Genomic DNA, 24629 nt, shown 5'->3' with positions numbered 1-24629 from the left:
TTCTTACTGAATTATAACACTTGACAATTCTTTTGATATATATATATATATACATATATATATACATAAATATATATATATACATAAATATATATATATACATAAATATATATATACATACATAAATATATATATACACATAAATATATATATATACATATATATATATATATACATACATATATATATATATATATATATATATATATATATATATATATATATATATATATATATATATATATATATACATATATATTGCCATATGGTTCAAAATCATTACCCTTTTTATGTATTTCATTGTGATAATTTTGATGACTTAAGTGCCCAACTTCGAAATATAATTTCTATAGCAATAACACTAAACAGTGAAATATATTGCAAATTAAGATGCGTTTGTCGATGTGACTAATTCTTTAATACCATATCACACAGTAAGCCATGTATTTATGTTTCATTTCATTTGTTCCCGCCAATCAGTATGATAGAATAGATAAGTTTGCTTTCAGATTTCATCCTGAAATGTTGGACGGTCTTCTGAATATTGGTAGGATAAGTTCAAATTTTATCTTTACAGATATATGGTTATTACATTCCACTTGTCAAGCAAATATTTAAGAATATTTAAGTGTATTTTGTAAGTTATATTTATATTAAGCATTAGTTTTATTATTAAAACCATTACCAAAGCCATGTATATCCATTAACAACAGCCGATTACTTCTTGTGAACAACTATGGTGGTGACGTCTTGTTCGGTAGTGCTTGTTTATAAATTATGACACAGAAGTCATGAGTATTTATACAAATTTGTCATTTGTTTTCAGATTGGGATTGACCACTGATACATAATGGAAGTACCACATAAGAAGGCGCGCACAGAGGAAGTTACGTGCATAATCTGCATGAAGAAATCTCCTGCCTCTGAGATCACAAAGCCAAAAGACACTGCTTCTGTTGAAACTCTCTTGGAAGCAGCAAAAATACAGAACTGCAATCGTTTAACAGACTTAGACCCAAATGATTATGATGACAATCTACTTTACCATAGGAACGGCCGAGCCACTTTTACTCTCAAAAAGACATTGGAAAAAAAATCAAGGGTATTACAGAAGGAACCAAACCACTTAAGCGGAAGTCTGCTCGAGAGCCATCTACATCGTCATCTACAGTTTTGCAAGAAGTTTGTATTTTCTGTGACAAGAAGAATAAGTATGTGAAGGGGACAAAGTCACGAGAAGTGTTACATCAGGCTAGAGAGTTGAGATCGGATAAGACAGTGTGACAGGCAGCTTTGAATCAGATGAACGACAAGATCTTAGCAATCACATCCAGAGAGTTAGTTGCTGCAGAAGCCCGATACCACAATTCAAGCTATCGTAACTTCACCAAAGGTGAGAAATCTAAAGCTGCTACACCCTCAGTCGAAGATGCAGAACAACAATATCAGGTAGCAGTTCCGAATGCATACAACATGCTCTTTGAACATATCAGAAATACGTTATTCTCAGTACCTGAAGTGGTAAAACTGACCAGTTTGACAGAAATATTGGGGAACCTCATGGGCATGTTGGGCTATAATCATGATGAAGTTCTTCCACAAACCAAGAAACAAATACGACGTCGGCTTGAATCAGAGTTTGGCGAATCGCTCAACTTTGTAACCACCACCAATGGAAAACTTATTGTCTACGCTGATAATTTAACAATTGGATCACTTGTCAAAGAGAATGATGAACTTAAGAACAAATAGAGTTCTTTACCACAGTGTGATGTAGAGGAAATGGTGGAAAAATCTGCATCTCAAATGCGGTCAGATATCAAGAAAATGAAGAAGAAACTATGGCCACCACAAATTGACCAGCTGACAGCTGACTACATGGAACTCCCTGAATCTCTGATAATGTTCTTAACATTTCTACTGGTTGGGGATGCACAACAGTCAGTGACAGGTTTCAGTTCACTTGAAGACCGACTGGTTCAGTCAATAGGTCAGGACTTCGTGTATGCAGTTTGCGGAGGTTCCATAATACCAGCAAAACATATATTGCTGCCATGGAGTGTGAAATCTCTGACAGGAAATGTTGAACTAATTCAAATGCTCAACCGCCGAGGCCATGGAATGTCTTACTCCAAACTGGTTGAGTTGGATACCACCTTGTGTCTTCAGAAGCAAGCAATGACAGCAGACAATGATGTGATTTTGCCTACAAATGTCCATACAAACATTCCCACAACACTAGCCTTTCATAACATTGATCGCCTTGAAGAAACTCTCAGTGGTGGGGGTACACCACATCGAGTCAACGGGATCATTATACAACCACAAGCCACAACTGCTCCACTCATGAAGGTATTGCCTAAGCTAATACCGAGCAAAAAGCGCAGTATAACTCCAGTTCATCTGGAAATTCCTCACTATAATGCAGGGGAAAGGATTGGTCCCCCAGTATCCAAAGTTAGATGCCTTGAACTTCCAATCTGTCATTCAAGATGCACACCTCCGTAACCTGCTGTGGTCAAAAGTGAGGCAAATGAACACCAGTGATCAAGCCATCAGCTCATGGACAGGTTTCAACATGCATGCCCATGATCATATAGATGTCAAGAAAGACACAGTGGGATATCTACCTTCAATCAATGCACCAGCGACACAACTGTCAACAGTTCACAAAGTCCTTAAGCAAGCACTGATTATCCAGAAGACGTTGGACCTCAACGAGATTGTATGTGTTTTTGATCAGGCCTTATATGCCAAGGGAGCAGAAATCACATGGAATCATGACGAAATGAACCAGAACATCGTTCTTCGGATGGGGGCATTCCATACAACACTATGCAATCTCTTATCTATCATAGGTAAACGATTCGGCTCAGCTGGTTTGCGCGACATATAAGTGGAATCTGGAATCATAGCAGAGGGTTCAGCGAATACAGTTCTTGAAGAACGTAACTGCAATCGTGGAGTCCGTCTCTGTAAATTGATGTATGAAGCACTGCTCAGGCTAGCATGGAAAGGTTTCTCCATCTGGCGAGAAGAATACCAGTCTGACGATTTGCCACATCTGGCTGGAATGATCACAGCTCTGGAATCACTTAAGGAAAATGTAAGCAATGAAACCATAGATACCGTTCTGGCTGATGCATCTTGTATTCGAGTATTCAATCTGTTCGACAAATATCTTAACCATCTCCGGTTCAGCAATGGTCAGTTGGCCACATTGTGGATGTCTTTTGTTGATATGGTAGAGAACCTGCTTGCGCTGATTAGGTCATCAAGAGAGGGGAATTGGATGCTACATCTATCAGCCATCAGGTCAATGATCCCCTGGTGTTTCGCTTATGACAAACAAAATTACTCCAGGTATTTATCAAAATACTAATGCCAAATGACCACTCTCCAGGAGACATCCAAATGTATACGATCATTTCCAGCACAATGGAGGATTTTCTGTACAATTGGGCGATCATAACCCATTTGGTCGTATTGCCGTGGATCAAACGATAGAGGAGACTGTCAACAAAGATACCCAGACAGCAGGAGGAACGAAAGGATTTAGTCTCAGTGCTGGGGCAGTCAGCAAGTTCTACATCAATGCAGAGTATAGGAGCCTATGTCTGAAACAACTTCAAAACATGACACAAGTGGGTAACTCAGAACAGAGTCATGTAGATCTTACTCCTTCAAGAATACAGAAAGACGAGAAAGCAGTCCAGTCACTTGTAGAGTTGATGGAAAACAACTGGACGAATCCATTTGGTAGTAAACCAACTGAACTGGTTAGCCTATTGACAGGTGCTACAGCACCACCAGATGTTGTCAATGACCTCCTCACAGCTCAGCAAAAAGGTGAGACAGCATACACAACATTCCAAGAGTGTAGGATTGAACAGACCATGATTGGATTCTTCGATAAAATACCCAAACTGCAGCTGAAAACATTCGCTAGCATCAAACAGAAGGTGACGAAGAAGATAACAAACAAGGAGGTGATCCTCATATAAAGACTGACCATAAACTTTTCGGGCACATGCTCTTGGTTGCATAGAGTCGGAAAATTGAAATGAAGGAGGTGCTGCAGTATCCCCTGGGTCCTCTTCCATGGTCACTTGCCAACTGTGATGGAACTATAAAGAAGACAAATAAGGCTGCTCTGGCCAAGAAATTTGAGGCTAATGTATCTTCAGCTGAGGAAATCACGCAACCTTCAGCTTCTATCATCGACGGAATGAGCCTAATCCAGAAAACCAATGGAGACCACATGACCTTTGATGAACTAGCTGATCAGGTACTTGCCAATGTTATGAGAGCCGCTGGATCCAGTCAGCGTGTGGATGTTGTGTTTGATGTATATAAACAGCTATCAATAAAAGATCCAGAGTGAACCACAAGAGGGTCTGACACTGGCATCAGATTCACCAACATAATATTAGGTCACAAAATCCAACAATGGCGACTGCTTCTATGTTGTGGTGCCAGTAAGACGAAGCTTATCCAATTCATTGTGGAACAATGGCAGGAACGTCAGAAACTTGGAGAGAAGACGATGTATGTTACCAGTGGTGAAACATGTACAAAGATTACCTGTGATGAAGCTGTTGAACTTGTTGAACTTAAAACATCACAAGAGGAAGCAGAACATACGTGTCCTGGTTCATGCCAAGCATGCATCATCCGATGTCTCATCGATTGTCATCATTGCAGAGGATACAGACATCCTCAGACTCTCTCTGACATTCCATGAAACTATCAGCTGCAACATCTTCATCAAATGTGGCACTAAAAACCACGGCCGATTTATAGATGTTAGCAAAGAGGCTACATCACTTGGCAAACAGGTCTGTAACTCTCTGATTGGAATGCATGCATTCACTGGCTGTGATACAGTCAGTGCATTCAGTGGTCGTGGAAAAGTTAGAGCTCTGATGCTACTCAAAGGAAACACCCGATTTCAGCAAGCATTCACAAAACTTGGAGAGAATTGGACCATATCATCTGAACTCCAAGACTGCCTTGAAGAATTTGTTTGCAGATTGTATACTCCTCAGTCTGATATTTTTGATGTGAATGAGATGCGCTATCTGTTATTCCGAACAAAGGCAGGGAATGTGGAGTCAGGACAATTGCCACCATGTAAGGACTGTCTGAAGATGCACACCATCCATGCCAACTATCAATCAGCAATCTGGCACCGTAGCCTGAAAGTTAGCCCAAACATTCCCAGCCCATTGGACTGCACTGGTTGGATTCTTGGACAATTGGAGAATTCTACCGAAGGATAAATAGTGACTTCCATCTCGGTGATAACTCAAGCGGTCTTCTCCAGCTATTATAAATTGCCCCTGAGGGATAAATGAATGCCTCAGGCCTTCCATTCCGATCGGGAAACCCCACCTTTTCCTTTTCCCTTCCCCCTTTTACAACTTCCTCCGTCTTCTTATAAACTCAATCTCCATATATTTCATTCCAAAGATAATCATTCCAATCACAAATTAATACGACACCATTAATATAACAGAATAAAATGTTAAACACTCATGATTTGAACAAATAAAAATGCTGTTCCAACATGATAACCAGTACAGACGAATCTGCCGGCGAGGAAAGGCAGATACGTAACACCGACGTACACACATGGTCTCCTGCCTGGTGGTCATCTAATAATGGTAACACGCTTGCAAGCTTTTGTACCCAGATAACTTCTGATATACAGTGGGGAGAACAAGTATTTGATACACTGCCGATTTTGCAGGTTTTCCCACTTACAAAGCACGTAGAGGTCTGTAATTTTTATCATAGGTACACCTCAACTGTGAAAGACGGAATCTAAAACAAAAATCCTGAAAAATCACATTGTTTGATTTTTAAATAATTCATTTACATTTTATTGCATGAAATAAGTATTTGATCACCTACCAACCAGTAAGAATTCCGGCTCTCACAGACCGGTTAGTTTTGTCTTTAAGAAGCCCTCCCATTCTCCACTCATTACCTGTATTAACTGCACCTGTTTGAACTCGTTATCTGCATAAAAGACAGCTGTCCACACTCAATCAATCAGACTCCAACCTCTCCACAATGGGCAAGATCAGAGAGCTGTCTCAGGACATCAGGGACAAAATTGTAGACTTGCACAAGGCTGGGATGGGCGACAGGACAATAGGCAAGCAGCTTGGTGAGAAGGCAACAACTGTTGGCGCAATTATTAGAAAATGGAAGAAGTTCAAGATAAGTCAATCTCCCTCGGTCTGGGCTCCATGCAAGATCTCACCTCGTGGAGCCTCAATGATCATGAGAAAGGTGAGGGATCAACCCAGAACTACACGGGAGGACCTGGTCAATGACCTGAAGAGAGCTGGGACCACAGTATCAAAGAAAACCATAATTAACGCACTACGCCGTCATGGATTAAAATCCTGCAGCGCACGCAAGGTCCCTCTGCTCAAGCCAGCGCATGTCCAGGCCCGTCTGAAGTTTGCCAATGACCATCTGGAAGATCCAGAGGATGAATGGGAGAAGGTCATGTGGTCTGAGACCAAAATAGAGCTTTTTGGTTTAAACTCCACTCGTCATGTTTGGAGGAAGAAGAAGGATGAGTACAACCCCAAGAACACCATTCCAACCGTGAAGCATGGAGGTGGAAACATCATTCTTTGGGGATGCTTTTCTGCAAAGGGGACAGGACGATTGCACCGTATTGAGGGGAGGATGGATGGGGCCATGTATCACGAGATCTTGGCCAACAACCTCCTTCCCTCAACAAGAACATTTAAGATGGGGCGTGGCTGGGTCTTCCAGCATGATAACGACCCGAAACACACAGCCAGGGCAACTAAGGAGTGGCTCCGTAAGAAGCATTTCAAGGTCCTGGAGTGGCCGAGCCAGTCTCCAGACCTGAACCCAATAGAAAATCTTTGGAGGGAGCTGAAAGTCTGTGTTGCCCAGCGACAGCCCTGAAACCTGAAGGATCTGGAGAAGATCTGTATGGAGGAGTGGGCCAAAATCGCTGCTGGAGTCTGTGCAAACCTGGTTAAGAACTACAGGAAACGTCTGATCTCTGAAATTGCAAACAAAGGTTTCTGTACCAAATATTAAGTTCTGTTTTTCTGATGTATCAAATACTTATTTCATGCAATAAAATGCAAATTAATTATTTAAAAATCATACAATATGATTTTTCAGGATTTTTGTTTTAGATTCCATCTTTCACAGTTGAAGTGTACCTATGATAAAAATTACAGACCTCTACGTGCTTTGTAAGTGGGAAAACCTGCAAAATCGGCAGTGTATCAAATACCTGTTCTACCCACTGTATCGATATACATATATACATATACATATACATATACATATATATATATATATATACATATACATATATACATATATACATATACATATACATATATACATATATATATATACATACACATAGACATATATATACACACACACACACACACACACACACACACACACACACACACACACACACACACACACACACACACACACACACACACACACACACACACACACACACACACACACACACACACACACACACACACACACACACACACACACACACACACACACACACACGTATGTGGACACCTGCTCTTCCAACATCTCATTCCAAAATCATGGGCATTAATATCGAGTTGGTCCCCCACCCTCCTTTGCTGCTATAACAACCTCCACTCTTCTGGGAAGGCTTTGCACTTGATGTTGGATTTGCTTCCATTCAGCCACAAGAGCATTAGTGAGAATCAGGCACTGATGTTGGGGAATTAGGTCTGGCTCACAGTTGGCATTCCAATTCATCCCAAAGGTGTTTGATGGGGTTGAGATCAGGGCTCTGTGCAGGCCAGTCAAGTTCTTCCACACGGATCTCGACAAACCATTTCTGTATGGACCGTGCTTTGTGCACGGAGGCATTGATTGTCATGCTGAAACCGGAAAGGTCCTTCCCCAAACTGTTGCCACAAAGTTGGAAGCACAGAATTGTCTGGAATGTCATTGAATGCTGTAGCGTTAAGATTTCCGTTCACTGGAACTAAAGGCCGAGCCCAAACCATGAAAAACAGCCCCAGACCATTATTCCTCCCTCACCAAACTTTACAGTTGGCATTCGAGCAGGTAGCGTTCTCCTGGCATCCGCCAAACCTAGATTCATCCGTCAGACTGCCAGATGGTGAAGTGCGATTCATCACCCCAGAGAACGCGTTTCCACTGCTCCAGAGTTCAATGGCAGTGAGTTTTACACCATTCCAGCCAACGCTTGGCATTGTGCATGGTGATCCCAGGTTTGTGTGCAGCTGCTCGGCCATGGAAATCCATTTCATGAAGCTCTCGACGAACAGTGCGCTTGTGCTGACATTGCTTCCAGAGTCAGTTTGGAACTTGGTCGTGAGTGTTGTCACCGATGACAGACAATTTTTCCACACTACGCGCTTCAGCACTTGGCGATCTCCTTCTGTGAGCTTGTGTGGCCTACCATTTCGCGGCTGAACTGTTGTTGCTCTTAGACGTTTACACTTCACAATAACACTACTTACAGTTGACCGGGACAGCTCTAGCAGGGCAGATATTATATATATATATATATATATATATATATATATATATATATATACATACATATATATATATATATATATATATATATACATACATATATATTTATATATATATACATACATGCATATACATACATACATATATATACATACATACATATATATACATACATACATATATATACATACATACATATATATACATATATATATATATATATATATATATATATATACATATATATATTTACATATATAAAACAAAGATGAAGGGAAATAATAAATGGCACAGGATGTGATGAAAGGCATTGGAGCCAAAACACGAGACGTCAGGAAGTACTTTTTTTAGCAGTACGGTGGTGGATGACTGTAACAATCTTCCACAGGAAGTACTTGAAGCCAAGACAACAATTAAATTGAAGTCTAAATTGGACAAGCACTGTTGGAATGAGAGCTTCCACCTTCCAAAAGTCTGCTCTTCTGAAGCATGTGAAGACACTAAAGTTCAGTATTGCAGGATCACTGCCTTCCCCAAATGATGACGATGACGATGACGATGAACAACAAAAGAATGAGGGAGGAATAAGGGTTGTGCGATTAGCCTTTTCTTTTTCTTTTAATGGCAACAATTTTTTTTTCCTCAACAAAACAGATTTAAAAAATTGCCGACACAAAAGCTTTTGTACACTCAAATAGAGAAAGTGTAACAAAACAAGGAAGGAGCAAGCTTACTTGTAATGGAACTGAGGATATCCCGAAGGTGTGCAAAGCTGGCAAGAAGTGGATCTTGGTCATCATCCTGTAGGTGGTTATAACATCAGCAGTTAGAAAAAAGATAATTTTTCATTGACCAATTTACAAAACAATTTTGCATCACGAACTTCACTTGGCATGCTTGCTTGCAAATGACCCAGAGTTTATGGACAATACAATGAACTTTCAAAAGGTAAACACCACTAAATCTTGCAAAGCAATTTATCCAGTTATCCAGTTCCATCAAGTCGTGTCCAACCTCTGGTGACATTCATGACCAGATTTCTACAAGTATCCTTATTCTGCACTGCTTCCTGAAGCTCTGGCCGAGACTGCGCGGTTACAGCCATCCCTACAGGCCCTGTCACACCTTGACGATTGAGCCAGCGTATACCTGACGTATGCAAAATTTGGCTAAAACGCTGGCACACTTCGAATTCGTTATGGGTAAGTTTGTATACGTTAAGAGCATGCTGGCATACGTCGTAGTACGCTGGCATACGTCTTTGTACGCCGAGGTGATAGACAAATTTTCCATGCTTGAAATTTTTTGACGTATGCCAGCGTATGACTCGCACTCACACGCTGGCCATAAGTTGTAGGCACATTATGCGATCGTTGACACACGTCGACACACGTTACTTGTAAGTTACTCATAAGTCGAAACACATCACGGTAATGTTTAGCGTACCCGAAACTTATTTCTAACCTATGAGTAATGTGTTGTAGGCACGTAACGCGATAGTTGACACACGTTACTTGTACACAACTCATAAGTCGAAACACGTCAATGTAATGGTTAGCGTCAGTGTTCCAGATTCCCTGTTTTTTTTTTTTCCTTCGGTATGACGGTGATGTTAACACTTCGATTTCTCGTGCGGTTATAATATAATATAATATAATATAATTAATAGGCTTCCGCTCAACTATTTAAATCATAACCGCACTAGAAATCGAAGTGTCAACATCACCGTTATACCGAAGAAACAAAAAATATAAAAAAAAACAGGGAGTCTGGAACACTGACGCTAACCATTACCTTGACGTGTTTCGACTTATGAGTAACGTGCAAGTAACGTGTGTCGACGTGTGTCAACGATCGCGTAACGTGCCTACAACTTATGGCCAGCGTATGCGGAACGTGTGTCATACGCCGAGTACCTCGAGAAATTTTCAACATGCTAAAAATTTCTCGACGTACGACGACGTATACCAACGTACTACGACGTATGCCAGCGTGCTCTTAACGTATACAAAACTTACCCATAGCGTATTCGACGTGTGCCAGCTTGGTTCGGCAAATTTTTCATACGTCGGCATACGCTGGCTAAAACGTCAAGGTGTGACAGCGGCTTCACACTTCAATGTCTAGTGCGGTTGTGATTTGAATCTTCGAGCCACAACCTATTAATAGCCTACGCCACGTGATCGTCAGCGATACGCTGCCGCGATATGCATAAGTTAGACTATCGTTGGGCATAGGTTGTGAACGCCGACAACACGCTCAGCATTTGTTGGTATAAGTTATCTATATGTGATTGAAACGTTCTGTGTACGTTACTAATACGTTATGCATACGTCCAACACGTTATTATACGCCCAAAACTTAAAAAAAACATCAATAGTTCAGCGTATTACATACATTTTGAGACCTTGCCATACGCTGGCGAAAACGTCAAGGGGTGACAGGGCCCTAAGCAATTTATTAACAAACAATGGCCAAAATATTATTTTTAGATCGATGACAACACCTAAAGGTCTTCTTCAAATGGTTATATGCAATGCATTGGAAAGCTGATAAAGAGAATAGATCTGAAAGCCAGCCTTTTCACACCAAACTATTGTTGGGAATTGTAGGGACAAAAATCGAACTTTTTTCTTTCATCAAAGATGTAATTACACTTTTCTAGACCAGTTTTGCCAGGATTCCAAATCTGTTTTCGGTTTTCTACTAGCTCATCTAGTTGTAAAAATGTGACTCGTGTTAATTTCAGCACAATTAAAGTAATAATCATACATTAGGCTAGTTAACGTGACAACTTTATTCATTTTTCAGGATAATTCTCAGAAACGTTGTACACACCATACACATGGTTAAATTTATACAGCACACACTTATGAAAAAAGAAATATATAACAACTTTAAAACGTTTCGAGTACGATTTTCTTTTGTAAACTTTGTCCGGATCGTCACGATACAATATCCAGCAGTAGTCTGCCAGAATACTTTCATTCCAGAAAACCTGGTTGTGATTTTTCCCTTGCCTGAATGTCTTGATGGGAAGCGTTCCCGCTACTTGTCACTCACCGTGCAAAGGTTTTCCGGAAAGAAATCTAGATACAAATGTAATAAACGTAATTTCAAGGACATGCGACAGCCCATCGTATATATTATTTCCGATTTTGTGGTTTCGTGTCGCGCTATCTTCGACTTTGTTCTGTGCTCGAGTAACGTGATATTCGGCTTACATTATCTCAAAGACCATATGAGGTGCATGGTACAAAAAAAGTAAATAAAATGGTTCTGAAACAGTGAAATCGTGCCTATGTGTTGATACCACGAATCAAACTGGCCCCATCAGATTTGAACTTGCCATTCATTCTTGAAAGAACACAGTTTCCAGTAAGAGTCAGCTACTGCATGACTATAAACAAAGTGCATAGCCAAGCCTTTGATAAAGTTGGGTTATATCTTCCACAGCCGGTGTTCAGCTACGGTCAGCTATATGTTGCCTTCTCACGATCACGTTGGTTCTCGGACATTACGGTGCAAATTATACCAACTACAAAACAAGGGTTCCACAATGACAATGCTATAACCCAAAACATTGTGTATCAAGAAGTACTTTGAACATTGTATTCCACTTACTGCATAAAAGTAAAATTACTACTGATACCTTGCATCAGTTCCTTTCTCAAACACACCCACCCCAACATGTCGCGCAGAGCGCGGGTTATGCATCAGACAGTTTCTGGACTCCATTTTTGTATGTGGGAGACTTGTGGTTACCCAAGAAGTTTCCACAAATCTCTTTGAAAACCTGCCAGGCATTTAGTTCTAAGACATTGCGGCTTTCTTCAAAGCCTTCATCCTGCAGAACCTCCCTGATTCGGGGTTCCACAAAGATTCACTCCTTCAATTTTGTGGCACTGATGTTTGGAAATTTCTCACCAAGGTATTGAAACCCTCTCAAATTCGGCTTACACATCGCTTTCACTAAATTCTTCATTAACCGAGCTTAACGTGGAGAGGTGGCAGGAAAATCTTATTTGGTCAACTAAAGGAAAACACTGGACACTGTTCCTGGCTCGTATGTTCTTCTTTGACGACAGTCACGTCTGATGTAATGATCCACAGTGGCACGGCTTGTCCCATAGGCATAGGAAACATAGTATCAATTATAATTAAGGCAATAACCTTTCAAATTTGATCCGTCTCATCAAGAAAACTAGACGTACTAGAGGGAATCCAAAAACAGATTTAGAATCAGTGTCCCAAGAGCTATCTTGCCCACCTATAACTATATCTGATGAAAATGACTTGTTGGCCAGTGTAATTAACAGATCTGAGGCTGAAAAATAACATCAAGACATAAGAAGTTAGAACTAACAAAAGAAGACTGTGGAGAACATGAAAGCATCACAAACATGTTCATACAGGATTTGCAAGGAAAAAGTGACTGAAGAAAGGCTAAGCAAGTACCAAAAAAAAGATGTTGGGGAGGTATAACTGACAATTTGAGATGGCAATGAGTTGCAACCTTGAAGGGAAGAGCATATACTACAGAGACAACTTCAGAGATGGAAATAATGAATCCCACAGTCTGAAAAACTTTTTAAAAGGAATAAAAAGGGGGTAAGGAGGACTGGTGAACAGAGCCAGACCTTTGGAAGGTTAACAAGGAGGGGTTGCTAGATGAATGGGTTTACCCAAAAAGGTTGATGAGAGGAAAAGGACTGAAAGGACACGAAATGCAAAAACAGACAAGATGAGAAAACAGCACATATACCTCTGCCTCTTTAGCGGTGATGACAATGGTTTTCAGTACTTTGGCATCTACAGTATCCAACAATCAGAGGTGAATGTAAGGCATTACCTCAAAAGGAAGGGTGAAAGCACAAGGGGAAGAGGCATTAGCAGATACAGTAGACCCTCGTATAACGTGGGGGATGCGTTCCCGCTAAACTGAAATTGAACAAAAAATTGCTCCTCCTCCAGTGCCAGAAGATCTTCATTGCTCAACTCCTCGCTGTATGAGAGAAGCAAATCCTCAACATTTTCATCGACATCCTCAAATCCCACTTGCAGGGCCATGTCCACAATCTGTTGCCTTGCTTCGCTGACTTCAGCCTCCGTGAAACCTCTGAACTCAATCACTGCCTCAGGCCAGAGATGATGAAGATGATGGAGATGAAAGTGCAGCGAGACATGCGTTTCCAATAAAGTCCAGTTTCATCGAGGCCAAACACCTGGCTCGGTGTACAACCTCCATCCACAATCACTAATTTGAAGACAGCTGGAAATTCTTCAGCAGCAGCATGACCTGCAGCAGCAGCTTCCCCAGTCAACTTGAGATGATGGAACGCATGGCGACTCTTGAAGCGCTCAAACCACCCATGACTGGCAGCAAAAGGAACTGCATCATTGGTATCTTTGGTTAGATCGCCATACAAACTCCTCACCTTCTGTTGAATGACCATTTCAGACAAGGGCATGTTCTATTGGTTCAGATGCTCAATCCACATGGTCAGCATCTTTGCTATTTTCTCAATTGCATCAGAACGGGATCTTGCAGTTCTGGTGACACTCATTGTTGTCCGAGTGGTCTTATGGATTTTATCACGATTGTCACAAATGGATGGTTCTCAATGTAGAATCACGAAGTCCCATCTCTCTTTGAATATCGAGCACCTCTGTCAAGCCCATTTAAAACTTTAAATTTCACTTCCAATGAACGAGACTTTCTTGACTTCCTCACATGATCATTATCTCCAATGCCACTTGCGACAACGCTTTGCAGCCTTAGTTTCGGCTGCTGTGAGTGAACGACTCGCTCAGAATGACAAAGTATGAACGACTCACACAGGATGACGGAACAAGAATGACTCGCACAGGATGCCGTTGCACGAACGACTCACTCAGAATGACATAGCGCAGCAACAGTGTCCGCGATGAGTGTTTGACTCACTCAGAACGAAGTAAAGCGGTTGTTGTATTCAATCTGCACTGCAGCGAAAACATGTTATCAGAACACGTGTTACACGAGGGTCACCCGTACGATTCAGAAATGCTTTGCAGGCTGCAGGGAATTAAGAGATGCCAAGCACAGTTTGTGACTAGCTTTGGAAGACAGTTTGAAAATGTGGTCTGTCCAAAGAAGTCAAGAGTGAGAATGAAGCAGAGACAACTTCTTCTTTCTTCTGATGATAAATTGCAGAAATTGATAGGTGGATTGTATGACGGTCTTTTGTAAGTGAAAAGGTTAACTCAAAAGTCATGGTCCCAGTGTCTGCACAACTTCCATTTGTGATGGAAGCAGCTGCTGCTATTTCACAATCTGGATAATAAATATACTGATATAGCAACTGCCAAAATGAAAAAGGATTTCTGGTGTTAAAGCCCAAAAAGGAAAACTGAAACAAGCACACTGACTTCAAGCACACAGGTCACCACTGAGAGACTGGTGAGAGCATGCCAACAAAACTTGTGCCACTTGCATGTGTAGAGCATGTATGGATGTCAGGCATGGAGAAGGCCTTGAGTATTCACAAGCAGAAAAGGCAATGCAAAAGAGCAGGATGTCAAAAGCTTAACATACAGGTAATGGACAAAGAAATGGAAACCCCTGAGTAAATGAGAGACACCAAGTATATTGAAAGCAAAGGCTTCCACATACAGTAGGTGTGGCCCATGTGTTAATGAGATAAATAACATCCAAACAGGTTTAGGGTCATGTATAAAAATTACTCCCGATTGGGGGTGACGGTCATCTCTGTTTTGACCGTATCACATCGACGATTTTTCCAACTTTGAAGACACGTGACTCGATAATCAGGACGAATTTTAAAAAACCGGCCCGACCAAATTTAGATATTGTTCCATATTATCAGAATCCGAAGGAATTTCGAAGATCGGATCATAAACAGAGGAGGAGATAGATTTTGAAAATGGACGATTTCGCAACTTTGGAGTGGCCTTGACCTTGACCTTCAATCGTGTCAAAAGTCATACTGTCGTGCATCACTCATCGACCCCTGCCTACATACCAAGTTTCATCAAGATCGGGCGAATTTTTTTTTGACCGCATCACATCGACGATTTTTCCAACTTGGAAGACACGTGACTCGATAACCAGGACGCATTTCAAAAAACCGGCCCAAACAAATTTAGATATTGTTCCATATTATCAGAATCCGAAGGAATTTCGAAGATCGGATCATAAACAGCGGAGGAGATAGATTTTGAAAATGGACGATTTCGCAATTTTGGAGTGACCTTGACGTTGACCTTGACCTTCAATCAGGTCAAAGGTCATACCGTCGTGCATCCCTCATCGACATCTACCCACATACCAAATATCAAGAAAATCGGAAGAAAAAAATGGGGACGTACGTACGGGCATCGAGACTGGTTTTATTAGGTCATCTCATTAGAGATGACATAAAAAATGCTGCACAAGCCTGGTTGACAATAATTATGGTGATCATGGCTGCAAGAGGAGACCTCAATGACTTTCAAAGAGGGGTGATTGTTGGGGTGCATTTAGCAGGAGCTTCAGTGAGAGAGTTCAACTTGCTGCTATTTCACGAGCAACAATGTCCAAGGTGATGTCGGCATGGGAACTCCGAGGGAAAGACATCATCAAGAAAGAGCAACAGTGGGCGGAAGCGCAAACGCCAGGATCGTGATATCCGTGAATTAATTTGAAGTGCAAGGCAATGTTGGGGAGCAACGGCAGATAAATTGACTGTAAATTTCAACCTCGGTCGTGAGCAGCAAGTTTCATCAAAAACGTTCCGCCGAGAACTCCACAGAGCGGGATACCATAGTCGGGTCTCAGTACACAAACTGCTCATCACAACTGGCAATGCATGTTTGTGAGCAAAGAGTACAGGCAATGGACTATCGAGCAGTAGATAAATGTGTTATTATTCAGATTAATCATCTTTCACCACGTTCTCAACAAACGGACGCGTGTACGTGCGTCGCCAACCTGACGAACTCTAAAACCTTGAGGGCTTGGTTCCAACAGTGAAGGGTTCTGGTGGCTCTGTAATGTTGTGGGTGAATTTTCCTGGCATGGTTTGGGTGCAGACATTCCTCAAGAAGGGAAGGTCAATGACAATTGCGACTTCATGGGACCAAGTGATCATCCTCACCCCATGTTGAAGCATTTCTTTCCTGACGGGAGGGGTGTTTTCCAGGATGGCAATACCCCCATCCACAGAACATGCGTGGTCACCCAATGGTTTGATGAGCATGATACTGATGTAATCCATATGTCATAGCCTTCTCAGTCACATCTGAACCCAATGAAGCATTTATGGGATATTCTGGAATGACACCTGAGACGGCGATTTCCACCTCAATCAAAGAGACGCGAGTTGATTGACTTTCTTGTGGAACAATGGTGCCACACCCCTCCTATATAATTCCAGACGCTGGTGGACTCTATGCCACAGCATATACAGGCCGTACTGGCCACGTGTGGTGGTCCAATGCCCTATTAAATGACTTTACATTGGCGTTTCCATTTTTTTGATTCACTACTGTATCTGTACAATCCAAGGTATAAAATCAACTTATGGTTAAATTAGCCCAAAATGTGTTGTGGTTTAATTACAAAAATATGTAGAACCATACTGAAAGCTGGTGGGGCACACAATTCAAGAGAGTAGTCCTGGCAGCAAACCTCAAACCACAGATGGTACAGACAAACACAAACTCGGGGATGGACAAAGATGACTGACGTAAACCACATTCAGGTACAAAATCAATGGTTAAATTGGACAATTTAGTCAAACAGTACTCAAGGCCAGTTGCACTCATTAATTGAGTCTGGAGGCATGTCAGTATAGCTCAAACCACAGGTGAGGATGGCAAACATACTCAAGAATGGGGATGTAGAACTTTGACATGATCTACATTCAAAGTACAAAATCAAGTTGAGGTTAGTTTTGATGTTAAAATTTTATGGTTACATTAGACAACTTAGTCAAACTCTGCCTCAGGCCGATTTGGGGAGGGAGCAATATTAAAGTAGGCCACAAGGGGCTCAATATTAAAGATGGTCTGGAGGCAGACTCACTGACAGACACACACAGAGACACAATCCTCCAAATTCAAGAAAAATACAAAACTTGAATTGTTGTGTCCAAAGGGTTGGCCCCGACCTGGACGGATAGCCTAACAGTTCTCCCTGGAGGCGAACAGCCGATATTCTCAGGGGATTATGGCGCGCACGGGACAGGTGGGCGGCGAAGACGGAGGCACACGGGTTTAGACCTGAATCCACAACAAATAGAGAACACAAGCACTCAAAATAAACACGGCGGTTTAATAAAAATAAATCAAATATTTACAATGGTAATGATTCCAAGTGCAACTAGAGGGGGAGCACTCGGGAGAGTGCAAAACCTCTGCCGCCAATACTGTTGGGTCACTCAAGTGAACCTCATATCTTATTCATTAAATATGATGTCAACAGTGCTGAGTTATAGTTCTTTTCTCCAACATTTTTTTTTTGGGGGGGAGGGGTTGGAAATCACTTAAAACATGTAAAAATGCAACAACAAAAAAATCTCAATTTTTTGGGGGGGGGTAAAAAAAAATTGGGGGGGGGGGGTTGGAAATCACTTAAAACATGTAGAAATGCAAAAAAAAAAAATTTTCTCGAACAATTTTTTTTGGGGGGGGGACCAAGTCCAAAATTTAATGGCATGATCCTTGGACCATACCTAACCCCCCCCCCCACCAAATTTCGTCGAAATCCGTCGAGGAGTTTTTCTGTAATACTGTTCACAAACAAACAAACAAACAAGCAAACAGAAAGGGGTGAAAACAGTAACCTCCATCCATCTTCGAAGATGGCGGAGGTTAATAACGAAAACGGAACGTGAGGTAAACGAAATCTAACTTTGAGGCGCCTCCACACAGACTTTAGTACAGACAAGGGAACAGAATAAATAAAAGAAAAATTCTCCCTTCTCCCGGCACTGAGCTGTGTGCCCAGGGATGAGTTTCTGAAGATTGGGGTTCACCAAGCCACGTCACTGCACAGGAAAATGCGCCCAAAATGGCGTCCAGTCACCCTCTGGGCGGGAAACGTACAGGAGGCATTTCGGACAGTGATACTCAACACCAGGGCTCAGAAACTGCCGTGCAGCTGCTTACATCGATTGCACTTTCTGATATCGTGCTATTCTGCAGAATGGTGCCGTCTTCTCCCCCGATGGCACAACACGAGGCTTCGAGGCACGGTCTCACCCGAGACAGCCAACAGTCAATGGCCAGCATCGTGCTCCATCACACGAGCCAATTTGCCTCAGCACGAAAAAGATAATCATGCAGCCTTCTTCACCCATGTCAAGGGGAAGCCAGCCGTAATGCCCTCGTCTTCCAACCACCGATCCTGCCTCACTCACTTCTGTACCGCGCCTTCGTCGTGTCCTGCTCCGATTCTAAATCTCCTCTCTCTCATGCCAATTAATCATTCACTCCAGGGGAGTGGTTTGCTAATTATCATTCCAAGAGGCGGGGTTTCTTGCCTGCTTGGGCGTACAGCTGCTCGGTTGTTGTTTAAAGGACATGATCCCTTTATATCGTCGGTCTTGAAATACAAAAACATAGGAAAAGGTTACAAGGGGCAATCTCATGCTGGGAGAAATTATCCTTAAACCATACCTCAATAACACAGCACCACCTCCCGTGTGGTGACACGTAACACTTAAGCTCAGTTTCCCCACTTAATTTACATCGAGATGTCTCTTGCATGTCAACGGACCAAGCCACTCTCCACAATCCGATCTTTCCGATGAAATTCCTCCATCTAACCCACAACCATAATATCTTAGTTGGATAAGTGTCCACCCCCCTGAGTTAATATATAGCGTAAGCACCTTTGATATTTGGCGTAATATCACAGCTGCGAGTCTGTTGGGATAGGTCTCCACCAACTTCGCACACCTTGATTGGGCAATATTTGCCCATTTTTCTGCACAACACCGTTCACACTCAGTCAAGTAGTGTTTGGCAGCATTGATGGACAGTAATCTTCAAGTCGTGCCACAGATTTTCGATTGGATTTAGGTCGGGGCTCTTCTGTTCTGTTTTTGCATATGGCAGCTTAGCTGATGGGCGGCTATCATTTCTTGGAGTGTGGCTGTGCCGCTGATGCTGTGGCCATGTACCAGTACACTGGTACTCCTTTCACTGACCTTAGGGTATGACAGGCTGAGTCGACCCCACCTGGTGTTAATTCAGCAGCCAATGGGGGCTTGAACTCAGGACCCTAGTATCCCAAGCCAGCTACCCTAACCACTAAGCAAACACCAGGCTTGTGTCAGGACTCTGACTGGGCCACTCAAGGACATCGATCTTTTCGTTCCTTTGCCACTCCAGTGTAGTGGCTTTGGCTGTGTGCTTTGGGTCGTTGTTATGCCAAAAGTTGAACCAATGTCCCAATTTCAGCTTTCTTGCAGAGGGCAGCAGGTTTTCCTCTAGGATTTTTCTGTATTTTGAAACATCTATTTTCCCTTCTATTCTGACAAGTGCCCCAGTCCCTACTGATGACAAACATCCCAATACCATGATGCTGCCACCACCATGCTTCACAGTGGGGATGGAGTTCTTTTGGTGATGTGCTGTGTTTTATTGGGTTTGTGCCAAACATAACGTTTTGCATTTCGTCCAAAAAGTTCCAACATGGTTTTGTCAAACCGCAAAACTTTTTGCCACATGTTTTCAGAATCTCCGGAGTGGTTTTCTTGCATACCTCAAAGGGGACTCAAGGTTCGCTTTTTTGAGTAATGGCCTCATTCTTGACACCTCTCAGGTGGCAAGAAGGAACCTGACACTGTCAGGTCAAGTCAGTGCTGTCAGGTCAGGTCAGATTAGATCTGTTACTTGCTACAGATACCATGTAAACCTGTACTAACCTGTTTCATGGTCAGGTTCATGGTCGACTAAACCGTCTCCCCCACCAGGTTTCCTGGTGAGGAGGGTGTATGGATATGGACAACCAGCAGAATTAAAAAAAAAAAACCTGCGATTCTCCTTCCGGAGAAGCTCCTTCTGAGCCAATGACCACCCATATCTACATATCTAATGCCCAACTGTGTCTGCGGACGTCGTCCTGCAGTTGGGTTACTTCTTATTAGGAGGTTGGTGGCAGGATTTGCACTCTGGCCACCGTAAAACCCTTCATTTGGCAAAACATACGAAAATAACAAAAAAAAACAACAAAAATCTGAAACTCCACTCTGTGGGAATACCTCCTGTACAGCTGCCCTGCGCAGGGCAGCTCACCGGATGACGGAATTGGGGCAAAGCCTTCGGGAACCCCAATCTTTGATGAAAGGAGGAATACCTCGTTGTAACCTTCCCGGGCAAGATTGCGGTGGTGTGTGTCGGAGTGGTGCTGACGTGTCGCCCACCAGAAAGTGGTCTCCTTGGGTTAACCTAAGGCGGTCCCTTCGGGTGGGTGCCTGGAATGTCCTATCCCAAAGAGAGGCACAGGAACACAGGCATCATCCCAACTGATTGGAAGAGGGGCCTTGTTTTCCTCTCTGGAAAGGGAAGGGTGATCGCCAAGACTGCAACAACTACAGTGGGGTGACGCTGCTCTCAGTGCCGGGCAAGGTCTTTGCTCGGATAATTCTTGATAGGGTTCGCCACCATCTGCTTGAGCACCAGCGTCCAGAGCAGTCAGGCTTTACACCAAAGAGGTCAACGATTGACCGTATCCTTGCTCTTCGTGTCCTCACCGAACGCAGACGAGAGTTTCGGCAGGGGCTGCTTGCAGCCGATGTTGATCTCTGTAAAGCGTTCGATTCAGTGAATCGGGATGTCCTCTGGAGGATTCTTGGTCTTTGTGGGGTGCCACCAAAACTGAGTGATCTGATGTCTGAACTTTACTCTGGTACTGAGAGTGCTGTGAAGTGTGGTGGTACCATCTCTGACTTATTTCCAGTTGTGACGAGTTCGTCAGGGGTGTGTACTGGGCCCCACACTCTTCAGCACTTGTATGGACTGGATTTTAGGGAGGATGTCGGAGAGATCAAGCTGCGGTGCATCGTTTGGGTATGTCAAGATCTCGGACCTTGATTTCGCAGATGATGCAGTCATCTTTGCGGAGACTTAAGATATCCTTTTGGGGGCCCTCGAGGTGTTGAATGAGGAGTCGGAGCCACTGGGATTACGGGTTTCTTGGGTCAAAACTAAGATCCAGGCTTTTGGTGACATCTTGGATGCTGCTGTCCTGTCTGTGTCTGTTTCTGGTGAAGATGTTGAGGTCGTGGAGAGATTCACTTACCTTGGCAGTGATATTCATGTCTCTGCTGGCTGTGAGTCAGAGGTCAATAGACGTCTGGGCCGGGCCTGGGGAGTCATGGATTCACTGGATCATGGGGTGTGGCGCTGCCGGTACCTGTGCGGGAGGACGAAAGTCCAAGTCTTCAGGTCCTTGGTACTTCCAGTCTTGCTCTATGGATGCGAGACTTGGATTCTGACCAAGGATCTGAGATGGAGACTTAATTCCTTTGGTACCAGGTCTCTTCGGAGAATCCTTGGCTATCGCTGGTCGGATTATGTGTCCAACGAGCGGTTGCTGAGAGAGACTCGGATGAGATTGGTTACCTGCATAGTCCGTGAGCGTCAGTTGCGTCTGTATGGACATGTGGCTCGTTTTCCTGATGCTGATCCTGCTCACCAGATTCTCTCAGCGAGGGAGTCTCATGAGTGGAGGAGACCAGTGGGCCGACCACGTGCCTCATGGTTGCAGCAGGTTGAACATCATCTCAAGGAGATGGGGATGGGCCTGGCATCTGCCTGGGGGATGGCCAGACGGAGGCCTCTGGAGTACCGGCGGAAAGTGGACGCAGCGACGCGCTGTTCTGGCACATGCTCCCATACCTGACCTGATTTTTCCAGTTTTTACTGAAATTTAAGCAGTTCAAGCCCAATGAATAACCTGAAATTGTACAAAGCAAAACGGTAAACTGCCAGAGGTTAAAATAAAAATTTTAGGTTACCAAAAACTGAAAAATAATCCAAATTTCAGAGTTGTTAAAAAAGGCACTTTTCAGGGAACAAATAATGGGTTGGCAACTGCAGCTGTTCTGCAGCAATGGAAGTAAATTAAGCCTTAATTGTTGATGCAAACAATTCCTACAGGTGTCCCAACGTTTGTTGATTCGTGACAAACCCTCTTTCTCTATAAAAGCAGTGTTGGAACAGACTGTGTTGCTACACCCTCTGAAGCATTATTTGGACAATATTGCACTGCAGGAAGTGGTATATTGCTTTCAAAATGGCGAGAAAAAGAAAATTAACAAAGGAAGACAGACAGACCATTATAACCCATAAAAGTGTAAGTCTTTCCTTTGGAGAAATTGCAAAGCAGTCAAGGTGTCAGTGAGCGCAGTTTCCTACACCATCAAAAGGCACTTGGAAACTGGAAGAAACTCTGACAGGACGTGGTCTGGCAGACACAAAGCCAAAACACAATCAGAAGACAAGTTTCTGACAGTCAACAGCTTGCGTGATAGGCGGCTCACAGGACAGCAGCTTCAAGCACAGATTAACACTGGTCGAAGTAAGGAAGTCTCAGTTTCAACTGTGAAGAGAAAACTTCGAGCTGTAGGTTTGACAAGTCGAGTGGCAGAAAGAAAGCCATTGCTAAGATGGCAAAATAAGAAAAAGAGGCTTGCCTGGGCCATGAAGCACCGCCAGTGGACTACTGAAAACTGGAAGAAAGTCTTATGGACGATGAATCAAAATTTGAAATCTTCGGTTCATCACGCAGAGTTTTTGTACGCCGTTGAGTCAGCGAAAGGATGGTTCCTCAGTGTGTGACGCCAACTATCAAACATGGAGGAGGAACCAAAAAACAAAAAGGAACTATCAAACCAGCCACGGGTGTGTTTTCAGCACACCACAACCTTGCCCGTATTTTACCCGCGCGTAACAGGGTCCGATCGCCGAATCTTCAATTTACCGAATTAATCGCGCAGGTAGATTACCGAGAGATTGTACCTCAACGAGGCCCGCTTGGAAACGAGCCACTTAAGCAACTCGCTCCGTTTTGGGATAACTGAGCGGGGTGTTATCGCGAGGCCCCGTTGGACCTGATTCTATTATCGGTTATTTAACAACCAGCAATATTCCGAGTACAATATGGCAGTTCAATTAGGGAAAGGACGCAACGAACGGGTGAACATTTGAACAAGCACATTTATTTACAAAGCACACGTAAAGAGTGATGCAGTCATGCAGGTATGCAATTATGCAGGGCAAGACACACATGCAGGTTGCAATCGACAAAGACAAAACAAAAGCACGCATGCAATTATACAACCAACAAAAGCAATGCAAAAGAGCTACTACCGTCTATCTATTATGTACACACTTAACAGTTCTACTTACGGACATGGCACCACAACGTCCATGCAAAGAAAGAAAGGAAAAACCCCATCAAAGACAAGGGGTAGACTGGACCTCTTGGGGTCTTTATGAGCCCGGAGCCGGGTAGACCGCAAAGGCTCTGAGAGGCCGGGCTGGTTACCTTCACCCTCATGGTGACTTGCTAGGGCGACCCTCGACGTCCCCTCTCCAGTGACCCACAGTTAGGCACGGTCCGGCAGGCCGCGCGCCCTGGCTCTGCTGCACTCCGATCTCTCGAGCGACTCACCGAATGCAGAGACTCCAGGCTGATCCAGCTCACAGCGCGGCTTCACTCAACTGCCCACAACTCTGACACAACTCTCTTCCCTTTCCTCCACACACACAACAACTCTTCCCTTGCATTCAGCACGCCCTTTTATCTCCACGGCGCCTCGCCCCTCCCTTCCGCCCCCCTCTTCCAGCACGCATGGGAAACTTCCAGAAGAAGTGAGTTTTCCTCACCGAATCGGGGCCTTTCTCATTCTTTCCCTTTTTCATAGCTGGCGGTGTTTTCCAATCCTCTCGCAGGGTCCGTCGTTGGGGGAGGGGGAGGGGGTGGGGCCGTCGTCCGTTCTCCCCTGATGAATGCCAGGCTTCTCGCAACCGTGTGCCGAGGTGGAAATGCAGTTGTG

General features: G+C 43.3%; 1 protein-coding gene across 10 annotated transcripts in view; it reads right to left on the bottom strand.

Annotated features, from left to right (window-relative positions):
- Positions 1–24629, bottom strand: part of GBF1 (golgi brefeldin A resistant guanine nucleotide exchange factor 1) — a 432716-nt gene that overhangs the window by 358325 nt on the left and 49762 nt on the right. For all 10 annotated transcript variants that reach the window (XM_085882025.1, XM_085882027.1, XM_085882026.1 and 7 more), the window contains one exon: positions 9315–9381. In XM_085882025.1, coding sequence (XP_085738151.1) covers positions 9315–9381 — 67 coding nt within the window. The remainder of the gene's footprint in view (positions 1–9314; positions 9382–24629) is intronic.

This window comes from Eptatretus burgeri, chromosome 5, assembly GCF_056783735.1.
Source record: "Eptatretus burgeri isolate ZD-2024b chromosome 5, Ebu_testis_v1, whole genome shotgun sequence".
Lineage (NCBI taxonomy): Eukaryota > Metazoa > Chordata > Myxini > Myxiniformes > Myxinidae > Eptatretus > Eptatretus burgeri.
Note: the sequence above shows the minus strand (reverse complement) of the source record. Positions and strands in the feature narration are given on the sequence as shown.